The sequence below is a fragment of the Phlebotomus papatasi genome, chromosome 1 (genome assembly GCF_024763615.1).
Source record: "Phlebotomus papatasi isolate M1 chromosome 1, Ppap_2.1, whole genome shotgun sequence".
Lineage (NCBI taxonomy): Eukaryota > Metazoa > Arthropoda > Insecta > Diptera > Psychodidae > Phlebotomus > Phlebotomus papatasi.
In genome coordinates, this window is record NC_077222.1 from 96,116,302 (window position 1) to 96,137,505 (window position 21,204).

General features: G+C 32.6%; 2 protein-coding genes across 3 annotated transcripts in view; one reads left to right on the forward strand and one right to left on the reverse strand.

The window, feature by feature from the left end:
- LOC129809894 (abl interactor 2) overlaps positions 1-19,549 on the forward strand; it is a 32,376-nt gene extending 12,827 nt beyond the window's left edge. The window contains exons 6-8 of one of the 2 annotated variants that reach the window (XM_055860041.1): positions 2,011-2,226; positions 2,364-2,467; positions 15,129-15,544. In XM_055860041.1, coding sequence (XP_055716016.1) covers positions 2,011-2,226; positions 2,364-2,467; positions 15,129-15,188 — 380 coding nt within the window. In that variant the 3' untranslated portion in view covers positions 15,189-15,544. Of the gene's footprint in view, positions 1-1,971; positions 2,227-2,363; positions 2,468-15,128 lie in introns of both variants that reach the window. The other variant, XM_055860040.1, reaches the window with a different exon arrangement.
- The window catches only part of LOC129809893 (kinesin-like protein KIF19), a 47,600-nt gene continuing 42,103 nt past the window's right edge, over positions 15,708-21,204 (reverse strand). The window contains exon 8 of the mRNA XM_055860039.1: positions 15,708-20,276. Within this exon, the coding sequence (XP_055716014.1) occupies positions 20,231-20,276 (46 nt within the window). The 3' untranslated portion in view covers positions 15,708-20,230. The remainder of the gene's footprint in view (positions 20,277-21,204) is intronic.

Sequence of the window (21,204 nt, forward strand, 5' to 3'; positions counted from 1 at the left end):
ACTTTATAAAAAAAGTGAAGCCAGAAATATTTAGTTAGGGGCCTCAGTGGGTCAGTGAATAGAGTAGTGGCTCTATTACTATGAGGCCTTCGGGTTCAAAGCTGAGCAGCTGCAGAAAAAGATTTCTCATGCCAAGCAAGCAGGTTTTGAATTCGTCCAGTGAATGAATGAATAGTAATGCCAATGGCGCATATTGGCAAAAAAGTGGACCGCCTACACAATAGAGGCTGGTACGAAAACGAGTTTCGACATGAAAGTGGTACTTCAGTCGATACAAATATTCACTGTCACTGATCCAAACACACACCGAAATGGCCTGCTGTAATGTAGTAGCGGCACTGGTTGCCCACAGAGCTGTGATATGGAGCGGCTACCCGTATTGAGGGATAAGATAGAATAGGAGTGGGGAAGTATAAGGGGCTCAATTGTGGCCTCCATGCATCGGAAATCCGAAATCGAAAACTGGCCCTTGGCAAAATCTTATCTTGTCTTATCTTAAGATTTAGTTGATGAGAATCGGAATTCCCTACGAAAGTGGAGTGACTCTTAAAGAAAAACAGTTGAGTCAGAGATTACATTAGAAAATGAAGAAGTTGTAAAATTGTAAAATCGTGCGAATATTGTTTAAAAGTAAATTGTTATTGTAGAAAAAAGTGCCCCCACATCTCCTGTTATGCTCTATAGGGCCTTAGACAGATTGTTATGCCCTAGACACACTTACGACTTAAGCCGAGAGGGGACTTAGTGGAAAATAAGGGAAATGCACATTAACCATTATTTCTAATATAATTATGCTAATACCGGCTTCGGACAGGAGGTTTAGCCCAGTTCCCGAAGGTCTCAAAAATCTAAATAACAAGCAATCTAATGAATAATATAATGAATCATTTGCCCTTATAATCCAATCCTAAACAACAATTTTCTAAAAAAAAAGTGCCTGATTAGGAATTAGAGGAGTTAAGCCAGATGGCTAAGACTTAGGCCTGAAGACCGTATAAGCCGTATAAGCCGTATAAGCCTTCCCTCGGTTAATCCTCATGTCTGTCAAGACCCTTAAGCAAAACTCTGGAAATTTCCTGTTGACTCAACCACTGATGAAGGCTTGAAGAGTGAGTCGTACACTCTGAAGAGGGTTGTTGTTTTTCTAACAGTGACTCCATTTCCCCGAAAAATTCCGGTTGCCATCAACGTAACATTAATCTTTTTTAAGCATCAGATGTGCTAATTTGTAATGAAATTTATGGTTAACAAGTTTTGGGGTGTTTAAGGAGGGGGCAAATATCGAAACTTTTCAGTAAGATTCTCTGATTCATCATATTGATTAAAGCGTCAAACTTCCTTTTGTTGAAATTTTTCGATTTTATATTCAAGTGGCAAAGGTCTTTTTTCTTTCTTTGAAAGATTTTTCAACTTTTCCTTCCTGTACAAAAGGCAAAATAAAAAAAGAACAAGTTCACAAAAGATTACAAATCTAATTGAAGCAAAGTTAAACTTGACTGAGGAGATAACATGAATTCATAATGAAGTGAAAACGAGGAAAGTTCATGTTAAAAGTTAAAGTTGAAAGGATACTGATTATAGTTGGTTAACTACATTGAGGATATTGATATTAAAAATTAAATGTTAATAACAGGATGGAGATTTCTGTGAGGTGCTTTTGGAAATCTCAAGTTATAAACAGAAGAAAATCTTGTGGGTATAGTCCTTTGAATTCAAATACGAAAAAGCTACTTTGTCATAGGGTGCAGATTGCTTAATAAGATTTCTGTGGGATTAATTTGTGAAGTAAATAAGACCGTTGATGAGATTTGTTTGTCTTATTTAGAGATTTGTTGTTTTTTTTCTGAATTATATGGGAAAGAGATGGGGGAGATGAAAAATAACAAAAATCCCATGATATTAAAAATACATGAGTCATTCCAATCGCAATAGCATAAATCATTTGCAATGTGGTTTCATGTCGTTCATTAGCGCCTCCCTCACCACTAACTATAACTCATCACATGCCAGATCATGGACATACGGCCTCTGGGCACATTGGAATGCATACCCTGAGTCGCAATAGACCTGGTTCACAATCGCCACCTTTGCCACCTCCTCCTCCTCCCGAGGAGACCGAACATTCGGACTTTGGCCGTCCACGGACATCCCAGGGGCCTCTAGCGCCCATTGTGCCCGATGATCAAAATCTTCCTGGATGGGTGCCGAAGAATTACATTGAAAAAGGTAAGCAATGCTGATTTTTTTTGCAGGATGCTGCTCTCAATGTTCCACGAAAAAATCAGGAAAACATTTGAACGACGCAGATTAGTGTTTTGTTAATTACTAGAGGATAACGAACGGTGGTATAATTATGCTTTCAGTTGTTGCTATTTACGATTACTACGCTGACAAAGATGATGAGCTGAGCTTCCAGGAAAGTTCTGTGCTTTATGTGCTCAAGAAGAACGATGACGGATGGTGGGAGGTGAGTACATATACTTAAATTTATTATTATGTTGTGTTAAACTTGGTTCTCGTTCGAGTGGAGTAATAAGATTTACAAGTGACAATATAATTCTCTGACTGCTGAATTTTGATACGATTTATTTTACCTCTGATAACAATATTCGTAAAGTCAAATAGATGGTTGGTCTAATAAATAATGGGACTTTTAAAATATATAGAGATGATATGTTTTTTTTTCGTCTTGATATTTAAGAAGGGTATAAAACTCTTTCCGGATCCGATAGAGTGAAAATCTCAAGGGTTAAAAAAACATGGACTATTTTTTGTTTATTCTGTTTTTATATAAATTTTCTGTTGGTCTCAGATCAATGTCCGAGAAGGGTTTCTACTTCTACAAAAAAAAGCGTAGTTTAGATTCCTTTTCCTCTTGTACAAGTGGAAGGTTGAAGACGAAACTTTTAAGGGAAACATAGGTCGAGTGAAAAGTATTGGGAGTTCCTAATATAAATATTAAGTATTTATTTATTTTGATATATTGAGTTCTTACCATTTTGTACATTATTCAGGACACAAATTTTTTATAGGGCATCTGTACTAAATTTCGTCCAGCTTGCAATTTCGGCCACTTATTTGTTCCTCAAATTTCTATGAATTTTTATTAGTTTTTGCATATTCTAGAGGTTAGACAATGCAAAAAAGACGAAAAAAGTCGCTTTGACGAGTGAGATGATGTGAAAAACACTTAAAAAGCATTCCGGAAGGGTAAGGAACTATTAGGATCAAGATGGCCAAAAATATTACACAAAGATAGGGGAAAGCGCGCTACCTTCGGACGATTTATGCTTCGCAAAAATCACTTTTTTCAATGTGTTATAAATGAATTTAGTCCATAATAATATTATATTTTAATAGCTAGTCCAATGCCTCAAATTTCCAGAAAAGTGCTATGGGTGAAATCCATAAGGAACAAAGAGAAAAAATTGATTTGTCCGAAGCTTGAGTCGTCCGAAGGTAGCGCGATTTCCCCTATGTTTATATTTTTATTCATTTTAAAATGTATTAAGAATGATTTTTAGAGACAACAAAGGCGATAAAGTTTTTACAAGATTTCAAGCAATACTCCTTGCTAACATCACCTTTGAGAAAATTCTTTTAACAGAAAAGATTTTTATTTTGGCTCAAAGTTTTAATTGTTTATTGAAGAATAGGTTTTCAAATGATTTATACCGCATACAATCCTTTAAATTCTAGAAAGGAAGTATTTTTCCAATAAAAATATTTGCATTTTATTTTTGTTTTAAACATTTTTTTTCTCGTAATCATTTTTTGGACCTAGCCTAGGGGAAGTGCTCATAATTTTGGACAGAAACATCAATGTTCTAAGCTTGAAGTGCGATATTTTCAATACTGATGAAATTTTTTTATTACTCTCTTTTCAGAAGGGTTGTTTAGAAATTCGGCAATCTGTTTTTTGTCTTTGTTTTCACCAAAATTAGTCTTATACGTTTAAAAACGAATTAATATGTGTAAATAAGTTTGACTTTAATTTTGGACACATTACTTGTAATTTTGGACACATTGTTTCTAATTTTGGACACTTTGCTTGTAATTTTGAAAACCGAATCGTCCTAAATAGGATGTCCATTGCTCTCCATTTCAAGAACCTATCTTACCAAGTCCTCTTCCTGTTTATGTAAGGGAACCGGAGAATGTCACAAGAAGGTCGGAAATTTTCCTTATCATTCATTAAAGTCAGTTGTCTTCGGCATTTCCGGGAGCCTTTTAAAGCTTTTCTAACTACACCTCATTCGTAAATATGATGCCCCTTTGTTTCTCTAGGCAATTATAGAACCTAGCCATTAGGGCGTTTCAACTAGGAAAAAATTTTTTGGCACTTCTCACGGTGCTGTATTTGATAAGATAAGAAAGTTTTTCTTCTACGACCATATGATCGGACGCCGTTTAGAGGTGGCTGAACGACCCTCTCTGTAGTGTAAAATCCGGTAAAATCAGAAATTTGTTCTACAGAGAGGGTCGTTCAGCCACCTCTAAACGGCGTCTGATCATATGGTCGTAGAAGAAAAACTTTCTTGTCTCATCAAATACAACACCGTGAGAATAGTGCCAAAAAATTTTTTTCCTAGTTGAAACGCCCTACTAGCCATCATAAAAGTTAAAACTTTACGAAATTTTGAGAAAAAACATTTGTACAAAATAAAAAATATCACCTCGCTGGTAAATATCTGATAAAATGGTTTATTTTTCACACGAAAAACGTAATTCACAAGGTAAATTTCACTTCTTGTCAAATGGACAAGTCACTATTAACGTGAATCAATAAAATATTCAATGAATATTTAATAATATCACTAAATTATACAGGAAAAATTTTTAGTACTTTACCACAGCTAAATAAGACTGAAATAAACACAAATTTCTGTCATATTTCTCGTAAGCAACTGATCACATTGAAGTTTCAAGAAAGCAATTTTAACTGAAATCATAGTAAAAATTTAACGAATTTAGTGTTAAAATCTTCCAAAAAGAGTAAACATTTAGATAGAATACATTATTCATCAAATATTGGAAGAAAATTCCATAATTTTAATCAATTAATTTTTGGTTTCCAATTTTACCCTCAAAGTGTCCAAAATTAGAAACTGTCCAATGTTATGAGCACGTCCCTTTCCCTATGCCCGTTTGAAAATTAAATTTTTGATCCCTTATATATCGGGTCAGGCGGGTCGGGGAGGCTTAAATTTTGTTTTACTCGAAAGCTGTTAGGCCTAGTTATAACATACTAAAATTTGAGACCAATTCGTACCATAGGGGCTGAGTTATTGAGAAATTAAGATTTGGGGGTGCTTCAAAATGGCGGAAGCGAGGGTGGATTGATGGATCTGACATCAACTTCTGGTCACCTATCGACATTTAACGTTTGCCGAAATGATTTTTGAAAAAAAATGATTTTTTTCTGACCCCCATTTTTTAACTCTCTCGTCCTTAAAGGGTTAAAAGAATGATGTTCTGAGATAATTGGCACCCTCGAATCAGACATTCAAAATGTGTCGCACTTTGTTATTATTATCCTTATCCACTCTCAAAATTTTTCACTCGACCTGTAGTACTGCGCATTTTTTCTGAGAAAGTTGTATTGCAAAGGCTAAAGCTTTGGTAAATATTCTCCGCAGTTATAAGACAAAGGAGACTTAAAAAATCAATTTTTTTATTGCGTATGATATTTTGTATGAAGAGTTAATTTTTAATTTTTTTTAATTAGTCATTAAAAGCTTATTTGTATTCTATGAAAATGATATTAAATTTTAATGTTTGTTCTTGAAGCAAACTGCAATCAACATCACTATTGAGATGAGAATGTTGAAGTTTTTTAAGTTGTGTTAATTTTCAACGCGCTTAATAAGGATTTGTGCATCAGAAAGATTTTGCAACTTCAACTGCGAAAAGTTTAAATATTTTCCACTTATAAAGTTATTGATAACTTAAAGAAGTTTAAGTTTTCCAATTTTACATAGTTATCGTGCAGATTGTTACATTTCGCCGTTGATGCATAAGGACATTTAATACTTAATAAAAATGTTCATCGCAGAATTACTAAACAACTTTTAAAGTCAGTTTGAAATGTTTGAAACTTTATAATTTATTTCAGAATTGAGAGAAATATTTCCGTGTTTCTTTATTCTGTTTTTGTCATTATGAGGATTCCAAAAGGGGTTTTCGAATTTGAAAAATAATTAAACGGAATCATATTAGTAAATGGGGAAAGACTTGAAAAATTTGAGGTTTCATCAATAATCTGGGGAATATAATTGGTAAATTGATGAATCCCTGATAAAGTTGTGTAAATGAAGTTATATCGGCTTGAGTTTGTTTTTTAAACTCCATGACAGGGCCCGTATCCTCCACTTTGTGAGAGAAGATTTTACGCGAGCTTCTCTCCGTGACATTTTCTCCTATTTTTCTCACCTGCCCACTCCCCGTATCCACGAATATCGGAGAGAATCAAGCGAGATTTTCGCGTGGAACTTCTTGTGGAAATCGTTTTTTGACATTCCACGCGCTGTTTTTGGTCGCAAAAAAACTGAATACTGAAGTAATTATAAATTCGATGAATGAATAAACAATTAAAGAACATTGTTACAAGCTTTTATTTATTCCTCGCGACTCCTCTTAACACTTAAATGACTGCAACGGCATTTCATGCCAAATTTCTCTTTAATCTTTTACTGCAGTAAATAAAACTTAAAAAACCCTTTGGATTTGTACTAATTCAATTTTAAATACGTATTTATACGTATAAAGATTTTCTCTTTTTCTTGTGGTTTTGTATAAATACTCTGAAAATTTTCAAATATAATGCTAAAGTGAATTTTCAGATATTTTTGTAACAAAAAAAAACCAGTTTCCATTGAATTTTTCTCTTTTTTTTAGCAATTTGTGATAGATTATAGGATTCATATCAATATATATTTTCCTGTAAAATTTAAAAATTCTCATTTATAATTTGCGCTTTTTAAGAAAATAATAAGTAAAATTCCAAAAGGAATTCGGGAAAGAAAAAAAAGGTGTAAAGTTAATTTTCACCTTATTTTTCTCTGCAATATTATTCGGCAATAATTCTTATTATTTATTATTTCAATATTTTCACATTTTTTTGTGATTTTTCGAACCAATTTTCAATTGACCAGGCATATTAAATGTTAAGAGGTTACGAGTTTTCGCCAAGAAAAGTATTCTTAGTCGCTAATTAGGGTAATTGCTCATAATTTTGGACAGTCTGCTTATAAGCATCGAAGTTCCAAGTTTGAAGTGCGATATTTTCAATACTAATTGACATTTCTTGTTACTCTCTTTTCAGAAGGGTTGTTTAGAAACTTAGCAAGCTATTTATCGACTTATTTTTATTAAAATTAGTTTTAATACGTTTAAAAATGAATTGATATGTAGAGGTGAATTTGACTCTTATTTTGGACAACTTGGTAATTAATTTTTACAACTTGTCTGTAAATTTGGACAGCTAATCCGCCTCAACAGGATGCCCATTGTTCTTCATTTGATGAACCAATCTTACCAAGTCCTCTTCCTGTTCATGTAAGGGAAACGTAGAATGTCACAAGAAGGCCGGAAACTTTCCATATCATTCATTAAAGTGAGTTGACTTCGATACTCCAAGTACGTGCGGATTCGCTCATTCCCTGACCTTTCCGGGAGCCTTTCAGGACGTTTCTCGCTGGACATTTTTCACACGAAAAATCTAATTCACAAGGCAAATCTCACTTCAGATCAAATGTACAAATCACCATTAACGTGAATCAACACAATATTCAATGAGTATTCAATAATATCACTCAAAAAAACCGAAGAAACATTGTTAGTACTTCACCACAGGTAAATAAGAACTGAAGTTGATAAGAAGTTCTGTCATATTTCTCGTAAGCAATTGCTCACACTGAATTTTCAACAAAGCAATTTCAACTCAAATCATATTCAAAATTTAACGTATTTAGTGTCAAAATCTTCCAAAAAGAACAAATATTTAGATAGAATTCATTATTCATCAAATATTGGAATAAAAACTCATAATTTTAATAAATTTATTTTTAGTGTCCAATTTTATCCTCAAAGTGTCCAAAATAAGAAACTGGACAAAATTATGAGCATTTCCCCTATTTATTGTTTTCGGATTTGACGAGTATTTTTGTAACATTTTTGCAATACTTGAGAACCTCGTCAAATATTCATGATATTTTCGCAATGTTTGATAAACAATTCACTCACACTTCTGCTATTTTAATGGCTTCAGGATTTCTCGATTAGAGAATTTAGATATAAAATTTTATTCCCTTTCAGAATCCGGTTTTATCTCTACAAGAACACATACACGAACTATAATCAATTTAAGAAAATTACAAAGATCATTGAAAATTTTAAATTTAGAAGATACTGATATACATACAAGCACTCAAGAGTAAAATTCAAAATTGATACATATATTTTTCGAGGACAGTTCTAGACATTATCCGTTCCGTTTTCTATTTTACGTGGAGTATTTGAAGGAATTTTCTCAAATAAAGACTTTATTAACCTAAAGCAAAACGTTTCAAGCATTGTAAGGAGTTTTTCAATTGAGAAGTTACAATTTTTTTTAGATTGTATGTCGAATAGAAAGGATAATATAGATGCGAATATCAAGAATCTCACTCAATATATATATTTTTTTCTAATTTAAGGAAGAACACGTAACTACACGATTTTTAAATATTTGTTCAATTATTATCCATTTATTAATTTTATAATAACTGGTATTATTTTTCTGCTTAAAATATTTGTTTTGTTGGTTCTTGAGAACTAACAATTTCAAATTATTAAAAAAGAATTTTTCCGATAAACTCCCGATAAATTATGCGATCTTTCTTCTCCGGTTTTAGTTAAAACAAAAAGAGTTTTAAAGAGTTCACGATCAAGTAAACCACTAAGAATCTGTTCAATTTCGTATTTATTAAGAATATAAATAGGTTAATCAAAGATCTAATCATTAAATGGCCAAAACCGTTTTCTTATTTTCGAGAGCTGAAACAAGATAATATTAAAATAATTAACAATTTGGAAAATGATTGGTATCAAAATCAAACAATTATAAAAATAATAAGAGATAATAAGAAAAAGTTGGAAATTCCTTCACAGTTATTATTATTATTAAGTGAAATAATCACTTAAAAACCATTTAAAATAAAAAAAACCCGATATTTTAATTTATTTGTTTATTTTCTATGTAAATTAATCAAACTCTTACCGGGAATACCACTCGAGAATTCTCCCCGATTTTTGATGAGAAAATTTCCAATTGAAAATTTCGTGGATACCAAATGGGCTAGGTCCTCACGGAGAGTTGGCTTTTCCCGCAAAATCAAACTCTCACATCTGGAGGATACGGCCCCTGTTGTCCTGGGTTCTGGGAAATATAATTATCCACTTCCCAAGTCTTAAAATACACAGCTCGATTCTCATCTCTTCATGACTTTTCCAAGACTGACTGCTTTTCATCACGAACCCCTGTTACGGTACCGTCCTACCGTTTTATAGACCGTAGTATCACTCGTGGAAAAAGTCGAACTTGGCCCACAAATTTTTTTTTAACTTTAATAGTATAAATATGATTTTAAATTGAAGTTAATGAAAAACACTCTTGAATTTTGATTATTTTAAAATTCACATGCGTAAAAGAGTGAATAGATTAAATCTTATAATAATATTGGTAATGATTATTTAGTCTTTGAAACTCATATGGCCCCTTTAAAAAGACTAAAGCTAATTTTGAAATAATGCTTTAAAAAAATGTAATCTTTGAAAAATAAGAAATTGTGAAAACTTTTCTTATTTTCTTTGGGCAAATTAAGCATTTTAAAATCCTTGATTTCACAGTGTTACGAGTACGATAACCATTTAAAAATTACTCTATCAATTATGACATCATTAACGAAGTACTAAAAAAAAATATGAGGAAAATTATTAGCCGCTTTCATGGGTCTTATTGTAGTAAACCTTTACGATAGACCTTAATTCTTTTAATGCCTCTTTAAGGATTGGCTTTATGAATGAATGAGAGGTTGTGCTAGTGTGTAAATTTGGCTGACGACTAGCGTCCACAAAAAAAAATGATTGGACAAGTGAATGGGACGTTGCTAGGGCCTATATTTACACAACTTTCAGGGATTCTAAGAGGAAATATCATAAAAAAAAGTCGGAGGTAGAGATGCTTTTATATGAATAGCAGAACGATGAGACAAGGACGAATTACTCTCCACCTTACTTTTCTACCTTTTATTTATGAGATGAAAGAATGACAGGACTGGGTGAAAATGGGAGAAAATTATGAACCATTAGCTAGTCACATAGCGCTCTCTTTATCACCAGTCCCTGATGCTTCAAAGTGTGGGGATAAAATGAAATTGCACTTTTCTGGGTGTTTTTTTTTTCATTACCTTTTCAACATGGGGTCCGTTGCGTACGCACAATGAATGGTCAATTAATTTTCTGATCAAAGTGGTCCAAAGTTGACAACTTTATGGGCTTTCTGTGTCTCAATCAACTTACTTGATGATGACCATTATCTTCAGTGTCAATGAGACAATTGCCGCATCATTAACTTCTAGTTCTCGCACCTTCCTCCACAAATGGATTTTAGTGCTCTTTCTCCTCTCTCTCTCTCTCTCTCTCAGGAATCACTTCCGTCACCCTCTTGGACGATTATCCTTTTGAATGTTCACATATTATGGGATTTTTATGAGGTTGATAGGGAGATTGGAACACGTTCAAGTGTTCCATTTTTAGAATAAAGAAAAGGAAAAAAAATCCTATCTGCAAGTCTCCGATCAGGGATTAAAGACTTTTTTTCCGCGAAATTGTGCTACAAAGCTGTTAAATTTTATCAATTTCAACTTCCACGAGTGGTAATAAGTCAAGCTGAAAGAAGAGCGATATTAGAGAAGAAAAAGTGGAGGTGACATTGGATAATATTTCACTTCAATGAAGGTGTAGAATGGCATATTGAGAAAAAAGAACCTGTCATTAAAAGTTGTTCTTAAACCAACGTGAAAAGTACACATATTTCCTTGTACATTTCTTAATATTATTGAGTAAGTATGAAAACTTAAGGAAAAGTTTATATGTTTCTCCCCCTTTTTAAAAAGGTTTTACTTCACTGTAGATTGAAGAGTTTTTTATGTAAAGAGATTCACTTACGTTTCAATTTCACAATAGTTTTCTAATAATTTATTAACGAATTTAATCAGCAATAAACCTGTACCTGTGTATATATATCCAAATACCATGCGAAAGAATAATCGACAGAATCTCGTGAGTTCGAACATTTTGTGGGAAAATATTGAAAATATATTTCTAAGAAATGTGGATAATCTTCAAAAAGATATCACGAAAATTAAGAGTTTCCAGTAAAGAATGACTCATACGGAGAATACTGTGGCAATTGCCTCAGAAATGTTTTGAAAAATTAGGGAAACTCTAGAAAATTAGGAAACTAAAAAAAAACTGTTAATGAAACTTAACAAGAACATCAAAAATATCAAGTTCTAAGAAAATTTTCGTGGCAATCCAAGAAAACTTCATACATTTTTTCAAAAGTCTTTTAGCATTAGCTTCTCCCCAATGGTTAAACCCCCTGTTGGTATTTGAGTTGATATCATAGATGTCTTTCGGGGCCGCGCCGACTTCTCCTAAGAGTGTTCTTAGTGTTATCCTGTGAGTTACCCCTTCGGAAGGGGTATCGTAGAGAGGATTAGTAATTAGTATTGAGAGTTGGTTCATGTCGGATCGTGTCGTAGGGAATAGACCCTTAGGCCGGCTTCAGACCTGAGGTTTAGCCCAATTCCCGAAAGTCTCAAATTTCAAAATAGTAACCAATTTTATTGACTTTTCAGAATTAACCAGATCATTTACCCATAATATTCAATCCTAAGTCATATTTTGCCAAAAAATCTTGACTAATAAAAAATAAGAGAACTTAAGCCATATGGCTAAGTCTTAGGTCTTGAGGAACGCTGAGGGTTATGGAGAAATCTAGTATTTAAAATTAATTAACGTGCTCCAATAATGCAAATTATGCGAGAAAAAACGCGTCCCAAACAACCCCATTTGCGTCCCATACTGCCCCACATGCTTAGGTGGCTTAGGCCCTCATCCACGCGACTGCTTTAAGGGCTTCGCCCTTATAGATACCCCGACTGATGTAAAAGTCTCAAAAAATAAATGGTGAAAAACGAGAATACTTTAGGTGTTCGCAAAATCTAAGAAAACCAAAACTGTTTCATCATATTTAGTAAAATATTTCCTAGTTTCTTACCCGTGTTTACTAGTGCGCCCACAACATGCACTTTATACAAAGGCTAACTTTTTCGGAGAACCCAGTCACTATTCAGAGAACTCGAGAAACGCATACATTTTTCCTTGAGCCCGGATACTTTTATACCAGGGGAACCCGTATACTTTTTCAATTAAACCAGTAAACCCATACAATTTTTCTGGGAACCAATACGATTTTTCAAGGAATATCTGGGAATCCATAGTTTTTGTTTTTGGAACCCATGGGGTTCTACGGGGAACTTATTAATTTTTTCAGGTAACTACGGGGGTCCTATACAAATTTTCAGGGAAGCCGGGGAACCTGTGAAATTCATACGTTTTTCAGGAAACCGAGGCACCTATGCAATTTTTCATGGAACTCGAGGATAAGCAATACAATATTTCAGGGAATCCGTAAAATCAATACACTCATATGACAACCGTTGGCTCAGAAAAAAAAAGATTTTTCCCAAAGCTTTTACTAATTTTGGTGGTAATAACTTTTTCTAAAATAAAAATAATAAATATAATAATAAAATAAAAGAATAGAAAAAAAAATGAATATAAAAAAAATAATAGTCACTTTGCTTGCTTATGAGTTACATTTTGACGTTATAGAACAATTCGTACCTGAGTCCAAATTAATGAGCGTAACCAGATAAGTTTTTCACTGGTTACAACAACTGTTAACCAGTTACCAGTTACAGTTCTGAAGACGGGTTGAAACCGGTTTTAAGAGATAAAACTTGTTTAAAACCGTCTCTTTACAAAAATTTTAGAATCTCTTTTAAGCTTAGGTTTTTTCTTGAAATTCAAGATAACACTGCAAAATATTTCCGTGTATAAACTAACTAAATAACTAACTAACTAACTAACTGAGAAAAAGAATATATTTATGTGTTAAATCCTACACCAAAGTTTAAGTTCTAAAAAAATGCTCAAAATTCCATAATCTAACTCTAAAATTGAAACCGGTTAACCAGTTTCAGAGTCATCCAAAACCGGCTAACCGTCTATCCTAAAAACCCGATTATTTGGAATCCCTACTGTTAACGGGTTAATATATTTTATAAGGATAATTTTATCTCACTTGGATTAATAAAATGACGTGTTATACGAATTGGCTTTGGCCATGGCTAAATTTCCGATTAACCAAGCAATTGACAAACGAAACAGACAGTAACCAGTAGGAAGTTGTAAAGTTACGTTCGAAAAGCTCTGTTCGAAGCTTTTGAGCTTACTACAGATAATTATGAATTTTCATGGCTTTTATATTCGTAATAATCAAAGATTTTAGTATTCATGTATTCATCAAATGGTAACCATGATTTTTAACAGTTTTAATCGGTTAAAATACATTATCTAGTTTATAATAATGCGCGTACCTATTATGAGAAATATTAACTTTAGAAGTATTCAAATAATTGAAATTACGATGTAAGTGAATATTTAATGTACTAAGTGAAAGCTTCAAATGTCCTCAAGCACAACCAAAATATTATGAAACACGATGGGGCTAAAATATTTTATGAGATTGAATATTACATGTGGATAATGCTGTAGCATTTTCACTTTATATGAACCTTTATTTTGGGCAAAGTATGTGAAATATGCATTAAATTGCAAAGCAAAATGCAGGATTTTGCATATATATTATAGGGTGGAGTCTACACTTATGGATGTTGTACACACTTATGGACAACACAAAAATCTTAAGTTATTACATTAAACAGATTTCGAAAAATCAAAAAAATTGTTAATTACATCATAAGCTAATAATTTTATAACTTTTCGAAATCTGTTTTACGTAAGAACTTAAGATTCTTGCACGCTGTCCATAAGTGTAGACTCCACCCTACTAAATCTTAATTACATTTCGTGGTTACTAGTAGTAACAAGTGCCAGTGTGCAAGCGGGTTTGGTGCAAAGTTTTGCTGTTTTGTGGTTTTTTTTTCATCCTCTTTCGTCAGTATTGTCAGAAAAAAGAGAGATTTTTCTGTAATTTTATCAATTTGCACGAAAACTGACATATTTTATGGAAATTATATCTGACATGTTACTTTTTTTTCTCCTTCGTTATGTGGCATTTTCAATTTCCTCTTTAAATCGTATGTGATATATTAAAGCTGCCGAATAATGCTTTGGAACCTAACCTTCCCCACGATATGAATATTTGAAAAGAAGAAGAAATTGCTGTGAGTGGTAATGGTAAAAGTCCAGAAAGTTTTCATCAGAGAGAGAGAGAGAGATGAAGAAGAGGGAAGTACCTTAGAAGTACATTTTCTAAAAGTATCTTATAATTCGGGAAAATGTTTTGTGAAAGATTTTCATTTTGTGGGTGATGGAAATTTTCAGCAAGTCTCAGTGGATTATCTACAATACTTGTTACTTTATAGAAATGTAGATAATTGCTGCTTTAAATTCTTACTGAAAAATAGGAAGAAAGGAGGAGAGCAAAGGTGGAGTGATAATGTGATAAAATTGATGTGCTGGTGCTTTTTTCCACCAAAGTATCATAAATTTTTTGTTGGTGGTGTTTGACTTTTTTTCTGAAGGCAGAAAATGAGAAGAATATATTAAATATTTAAAGCGTCGGAATGTTCTGTTAATAGACGTGGGATATTTGTGGGTAAAATGATAGTTTTAGAGTGTTGTTCATTAAATGGGTGTTTTCCATTCATGAATAATCAGAAAGACCAACCAATAGTTGTAAATACTGTGTTCGAGCGATTTTGTAGGAGTAATTGAGAGTTTACACTTTCAATGGCATTTAAAAATGATTTATTTTCTTTTTCATACGCCAGGGAGTTATGGATGGTGTTACTGGATTATTTCCTGGAAATTATGTGGAGCCTTGTGTTTAAGTTATAGAATTTTTATTTGGAAAAAAAAGAGATATTTACACATTGATTTACGGATCGCTATTGCCGTTTTTTCGTTGCAATCAGTACATGAATATGGAAACGTTTTTATAAAAAAAATTATCGTCATTATATTTTCACTTTCTGGTATTACCTACAGAACGCTAAATGTACGTAAAAACTATGCGGATGCAGTTTTATGAAAAAAATCTAATTGCTGTCATATTTTTCATAGAAAAAAGTTAATTTAATATGCTAAGAAAAATTTTCGTGGATATTTTTGTGCTGTAAATTAATAACTCTTTTTGCACTATTAGACAAATTTGTGCGGAAGTGAAAAAATAAATGCATAGAATATGCTCGAGGACTTAATATATTTAATACTTTAGAATTGGTGTAGGAAGAGCAGACAAGCTATATCAAAAAAAAAAAATAAATGAATTAAGAGGACAAAAATCCTCTTTTAGAGCTGAAGAAGGGTGTAGGCGATATGGATTAAATTAAACTACATTATATTATTAATGTATTATTATTCAATTTTATTCACTATATATATTTTCTACATAATACTAGACTGTATTATTCTATAAAGAATTGTATTTAGATAAATACTTATCATTTATTCTATATAGACATTTTCAATTGGATGGGGAGGAATGGGGAAAAAACAGAGGGAGGTAATTTAATTAATATAATGTCCACAAAACCGACAGAGAGGGAGCTTCTCTTTTTCTTCAATACAGCAATTTATGTTTGGAGGGTAGAATGTTTTAGGGGAAAAAATACTAATTGATTTACAAGGAACTCTACTTAGACTTCTAATTAGATCCTTATACAAATTTTAACATTTTTCAATTAATGAAGTAATCTACACAGAAAAAGTTGTATTGTAAAAGTTTGTCAATTATATTTTTGCGAAAATTTGTCAGAATGATCTTGTTGAATTTTAAATTGGATCAATATTTCTAGTAATTTGTAAAATTGAGGAAAATCTATTGCTGAAGATACACTAATTTGGACAAGAAGTTGTTCCTAATCTAAAAAGGTAACCAATGGAAAATCAAGGTTAAAAATTGTAGCATAAAAGATTCATTTCAATGCAATTTTGTTATGTGATATTCTAATCATAGAAACTTAACTTGGGTTTCATTAGGGGGTAATTGGGGTAGGTTCGTACACTGTTAGGGGCAGCTTCGAACACTGGAATTTTTCAATAGACGAGACGTATAGGAGAACGTAGGCCTGGTGCGTACGCAGTGAACTTTTCATACTGTACTATTGTTAATGAAGGTTTTCGATATTCAAAGTGGGAGGATTAGACTAGGAGGTGAATTCTGAAATTTATGAGTTATTCAAGTGAGAAATTCACAGATCTTAGATCGCCTTTTACGAGTACTTCGTGAAGTTTTCACATAAAGTATCATGTGAAACACTCATGGTATCTTAGAATTTGCATGATAATTTCTGTGAAAGCTTCTTGAAACACTTAGAAAAATCGATCTCAGACCGGTGAATTTATCATGTGATAAACACACCATGTCAGAATTCATACCCAAGGGGTGAATAAGTGGGTCACAGTGTGCATCGTGAGCGGCGATCGGCAAACTTGTGCCGATATGGAGATAAAAATCGCCAAATCGGCACTATTTTGCTAAGAATTTAACAGTTCTGCACAATTGGCCTGAAATCGACAGATCGGCGTGTTAATTAAGAAAAATCGGTACATCGGCACAAGTTTAGCGTAGAATCACTAAACTTAAATGAAGTAAAGCGTTTGTTTAAACTCGTGTAATATCCTAAATTTCCTACAGACAATTCTAGTGATAAAATTTAATGTACTGTACTGGAAACGCTAATCTTCTAGACTTACTCGGCAGACCGGTACGAAATCGACAGATCGGCACGAGATCGATGAAATGCGTGCGAAATCGGAAAATCGACACAATTTGCAGATGTGTCGTGAGCCGTGAGCGGCACAGTTATCTATCCCTTGGTTCATATCTAGGTTTTGGTTCATCAACAAATAGAAGACGTAGCGCTAAATTCAAACTTTAACAAATAATTGCACTTAAGACTAGACTCGTAATACCTTAGGCACACTTATGACTTAAGCCGTGTGACGACTTAACGTAATAATTATTATCAAGATAATGATAAGATTTCAAGTTATATTTCCATCAATTTTTGACTAATCTGTCTCTTGGCTTAATCTAAGAAACAGCTTAGTTAGTGGGAAACTGATAGGAATTTAGGCAAATCATTATTTTGTTTATCAATACGATAAGCCGTCTCTTGGCTTAAGTCGTAAGTGTGTCTAAGGTATTACTTACGAGTCCAATCCTAAGTGCAATTATCGCACTTTCCATAATAGTTGAAATCTATACCAGCTTTCCCTAATTTGTTGACAAAAAAAAAGTTTGATTCATTTCCTTTTATAGTAATTCAATTTATAAATATTCATTTAAATTGATAAATAATTTCAATTTGTGTGTGTAACACAGATTGAATTATAAATATTTGAATTCAAATGCATATTAATTAAGATAATCATAATATGTCAATATTTGCATTTCCGGCTTACCAATGAAATGCCCTTTGGCTTTTATTAATCAATTGGATATTTACTAAATAGATTATTTCATATGGTTTTTTAAAAAAAAATCTCCACCAATGCAAATAAAGCAATTTGGGACAGTACATTTACTCCTAGAATCATATTAAAACTCTTTTATGTGCTTTTTTTTAGTATATATCTTGGAAATTTTTTTATGTATTCCTGTACTAAATGGTTACCACATGTCACTATAATTTTCAGGATTCTATTTACTAGACCATAAAATTGACGATAAACTTTACAATGCCATAAAACCGACAATTTCAGAAATATTGTTTCGCACTAAACGAAAGTAAGATTGTGAAGAATCTCAACTAAAAATTTTAAAGGGACTTAAAGTTATCGTATAGTTTAAAATGACAGAATAGTTGTTTGATGCATTTAAAAATTTATAGGTTAAGTTACGTTTCTGTGATTAGAATTTTATGATTTTTTGAAAAATTTTATATACACAAAATTGGTCGGAAATGGAAACTAAGGAGGTTATTGCTAATTCTTTTCGCCTTGAATTTTTAGAATGGTTTCGAATTATCTTTGCAATTCAAAGAAAGGTGTTGTGGAACTTAAAGAATTTTGGATATCGTACAGAGCATTTCCATATAAAAATGTTTTGCTTCACTCACGTTCTTCCATAATAATTTGAGAGCGAACGAGCGAACACTATTTGAATTATTCTTGTCGTAAATAAACAAGTAATTTGCTAGAACTTTTAAGCAAATGAATGGAATGGAGCATATGCTTTTTGAACAAAAATGCTCTGTACATATCGCTTTATAGCGATACACAATAATTTTTGTTTTTTTGGGATGTTTTCAAAATTACGTCTGAATGTTTATAATTTGTAAATTTATTTCTTATGCCCAACGCACAATCACTTTTGTTTAGTAAACATGTTTTTGACATTTCAATGAGAGTGAGTAAGATCTAGATGTAGTCATCTCGCTCTCTCTCATAGGAAATTTTGAAAACATGTTTACAAACAAAAGTTATTGTGCGCTGGGTATTACCGTCTCGATCATAGTTTCAAAAACATATTTATAAAACAGAAATAATATGACTTTTTGCCCGTAGCTCCATAAGTTTTTGTTTGTAAACATGTTTTCAAAATTTCCTATAAGAGAGCGAGATGACTAGATTTATATTTCATTCGTTCTCATTGGAAATTTTGAAAACATATTTTCAAATAAACTTTTGTTTTGCAAACATGTTTTCGAAACAGCTTATTAGAGTGAGCGAGATGACTAGATCAGATCTCTTTCACTCTCACTGAAATGTCAAAAACATGTTTACAAAACAGAAGTTATTGTGCGTACGCCATTACATTCAAATCCTTGTTTACAAATACAAAATATCATAAATAGAAATAGAATTGGTTCTACTGATAATTTTGCAGTATATTTTACAAATTTTTACTTATCTGTGTAGTAAATATATGTTATATTGTAAAATGCTGAACAACAGTGTTAAATATATAATTTATTTTCTGAAAATAATCCTAACAGAGCAACAAATTCAAACTATCGTATAGTAAAGATAACAGAATATAATTCAGAGAGTAACATTTTCAATAGCCTAACCAGTAATCTATATATACATAAATTTTTACTAAAAAAAAAAGATAGAAAAAGTGGAGTGTGAGGAGTTACAATACATAAAAAAAATTGCTTTATCAAGTTTTTACAATTAGTACATATTTTATACCTAGTAGCAAAAGAAGCTGAGCAATAAATGTCATAAGGATATAATAAAATTTTTCAATTAAGTGTTTAATTGCGGAAAAGTGTGAGCAGAAAACATGTGGAGAGCTGCTGAGGGAGAAATTATCTATGAGTATTGCCACGTGGTTTGGAATTTGTATAGTGTCATTAATGGAGCCAAATTTCTTCCCTTCCAGAAGTGCTACATTTGTCGCAATGTTTATGAGGTTTGGATGGTGGTGACGCTCGTGTTTAACACGCAAGAAATGCCCCCATCGGCCATGAATGAGTTCATTTTTGGGGGGATGATCCGATACAATTGTTTCAGCCACAGTGGGCCTTTCCCAATTGAATTAATAATCAATTGATTAGTTTTCTCTCTGGTCTCCCCATTAACTCCCACTTGACTGTCCTCCTTACTCAATGTTTCCTTGTGTTTATTTTTGCCTACATCGCAGATGTTTGCTACTTACTTTCACATCAAGATACAGAAACTTTTCTGTTTTCCATCGCAAGAATGGAGAAGAATTTTTCGACAAACAGTTCCTTAACACATTTTACGCGTCCGTGAAAGAAGCCTGCGGCGTAGTGTCATCGAGACTCAGCAGAAACACAAGCTTTTTCACAAGTAGAATGGATGGTGTAGACTTAAATGAGAAATTATCACGCAAAGCTAAATTCATCCGTAATTTTCTGCTGCTTCTCTTGTCCGGTAAATCACATGTGGAGGCACTTTAATCCTCACTCGATGTACTTTGATGATCTCCACTCCGGTTTTCGCTAATTTTCAAATTCCACGCAATCATCAAATGACGATAAAATTAATAATTATTGCATTAGAGCTTATTTGTATGAAAATTGTTTCAGTTGGAAATGGTTTCAAATTGATACGATTATACACATTATACACTAATTCGGTGAATATATTTACTGGAAATTTCGCTATCAACAGAATCCATTCAATTTCAATTTAAATACTTTCGATATTTTACTTTTGAAGGAAAACAGAAGCTTTTGTAGAGCTTTTTTTCTCTTTTGCTCTGGAAACACTATGTGGATTTCGCACCAGTGTTAATAACAAAAGCAAAAAAGCTCACAAAGGAGAAATTGCAGTAAATAACATTGCAGTTCTTTTTACGTACACTAACCCCTGGCTAAAGTTTTTTTTGTATATGGAGCTGTTTGAAGTCAGCTCACAAATTGCTTCCAAACTCAGCTGACATTTCGAGTTACGAAAAGTTTTTTAGATTGAAATATAGAATATTTATTCCTCTTTACAAGGCACAGAGTCCTGTGTACAAGGCACACCTCAATTGTGACATATATCGTGTAACGGTCACGAGTGCAGAAAAATTTCCATACGAATCTGTATGAGAATGTGAGAAAGTGGCTTCAACTTTGAAAGCCATTTGCCAGGGGGTTACGTACAGAAGAGTCCAATTTAATTGATAATTTGTAAAAAAAGGTATATTTTACTGCTTGAAGTTTAACCTTTACAGAAAGCGATTCTCAGACCGGTGAGACTTTCATGTAATGAACTTACTATAGTGAGTTTTTTTTTCACCGAGTACCATTTCAATGAAAATGTGGATAATTTGTTAATGTTAGGGTATTATTAGGAGAATTTCTATTAATAAACCTCCACAAATAAGTCTAAAATTGATCAAAATTTGCATGAAAGCAATCGCGGATACAGGGTGGAAGGCCT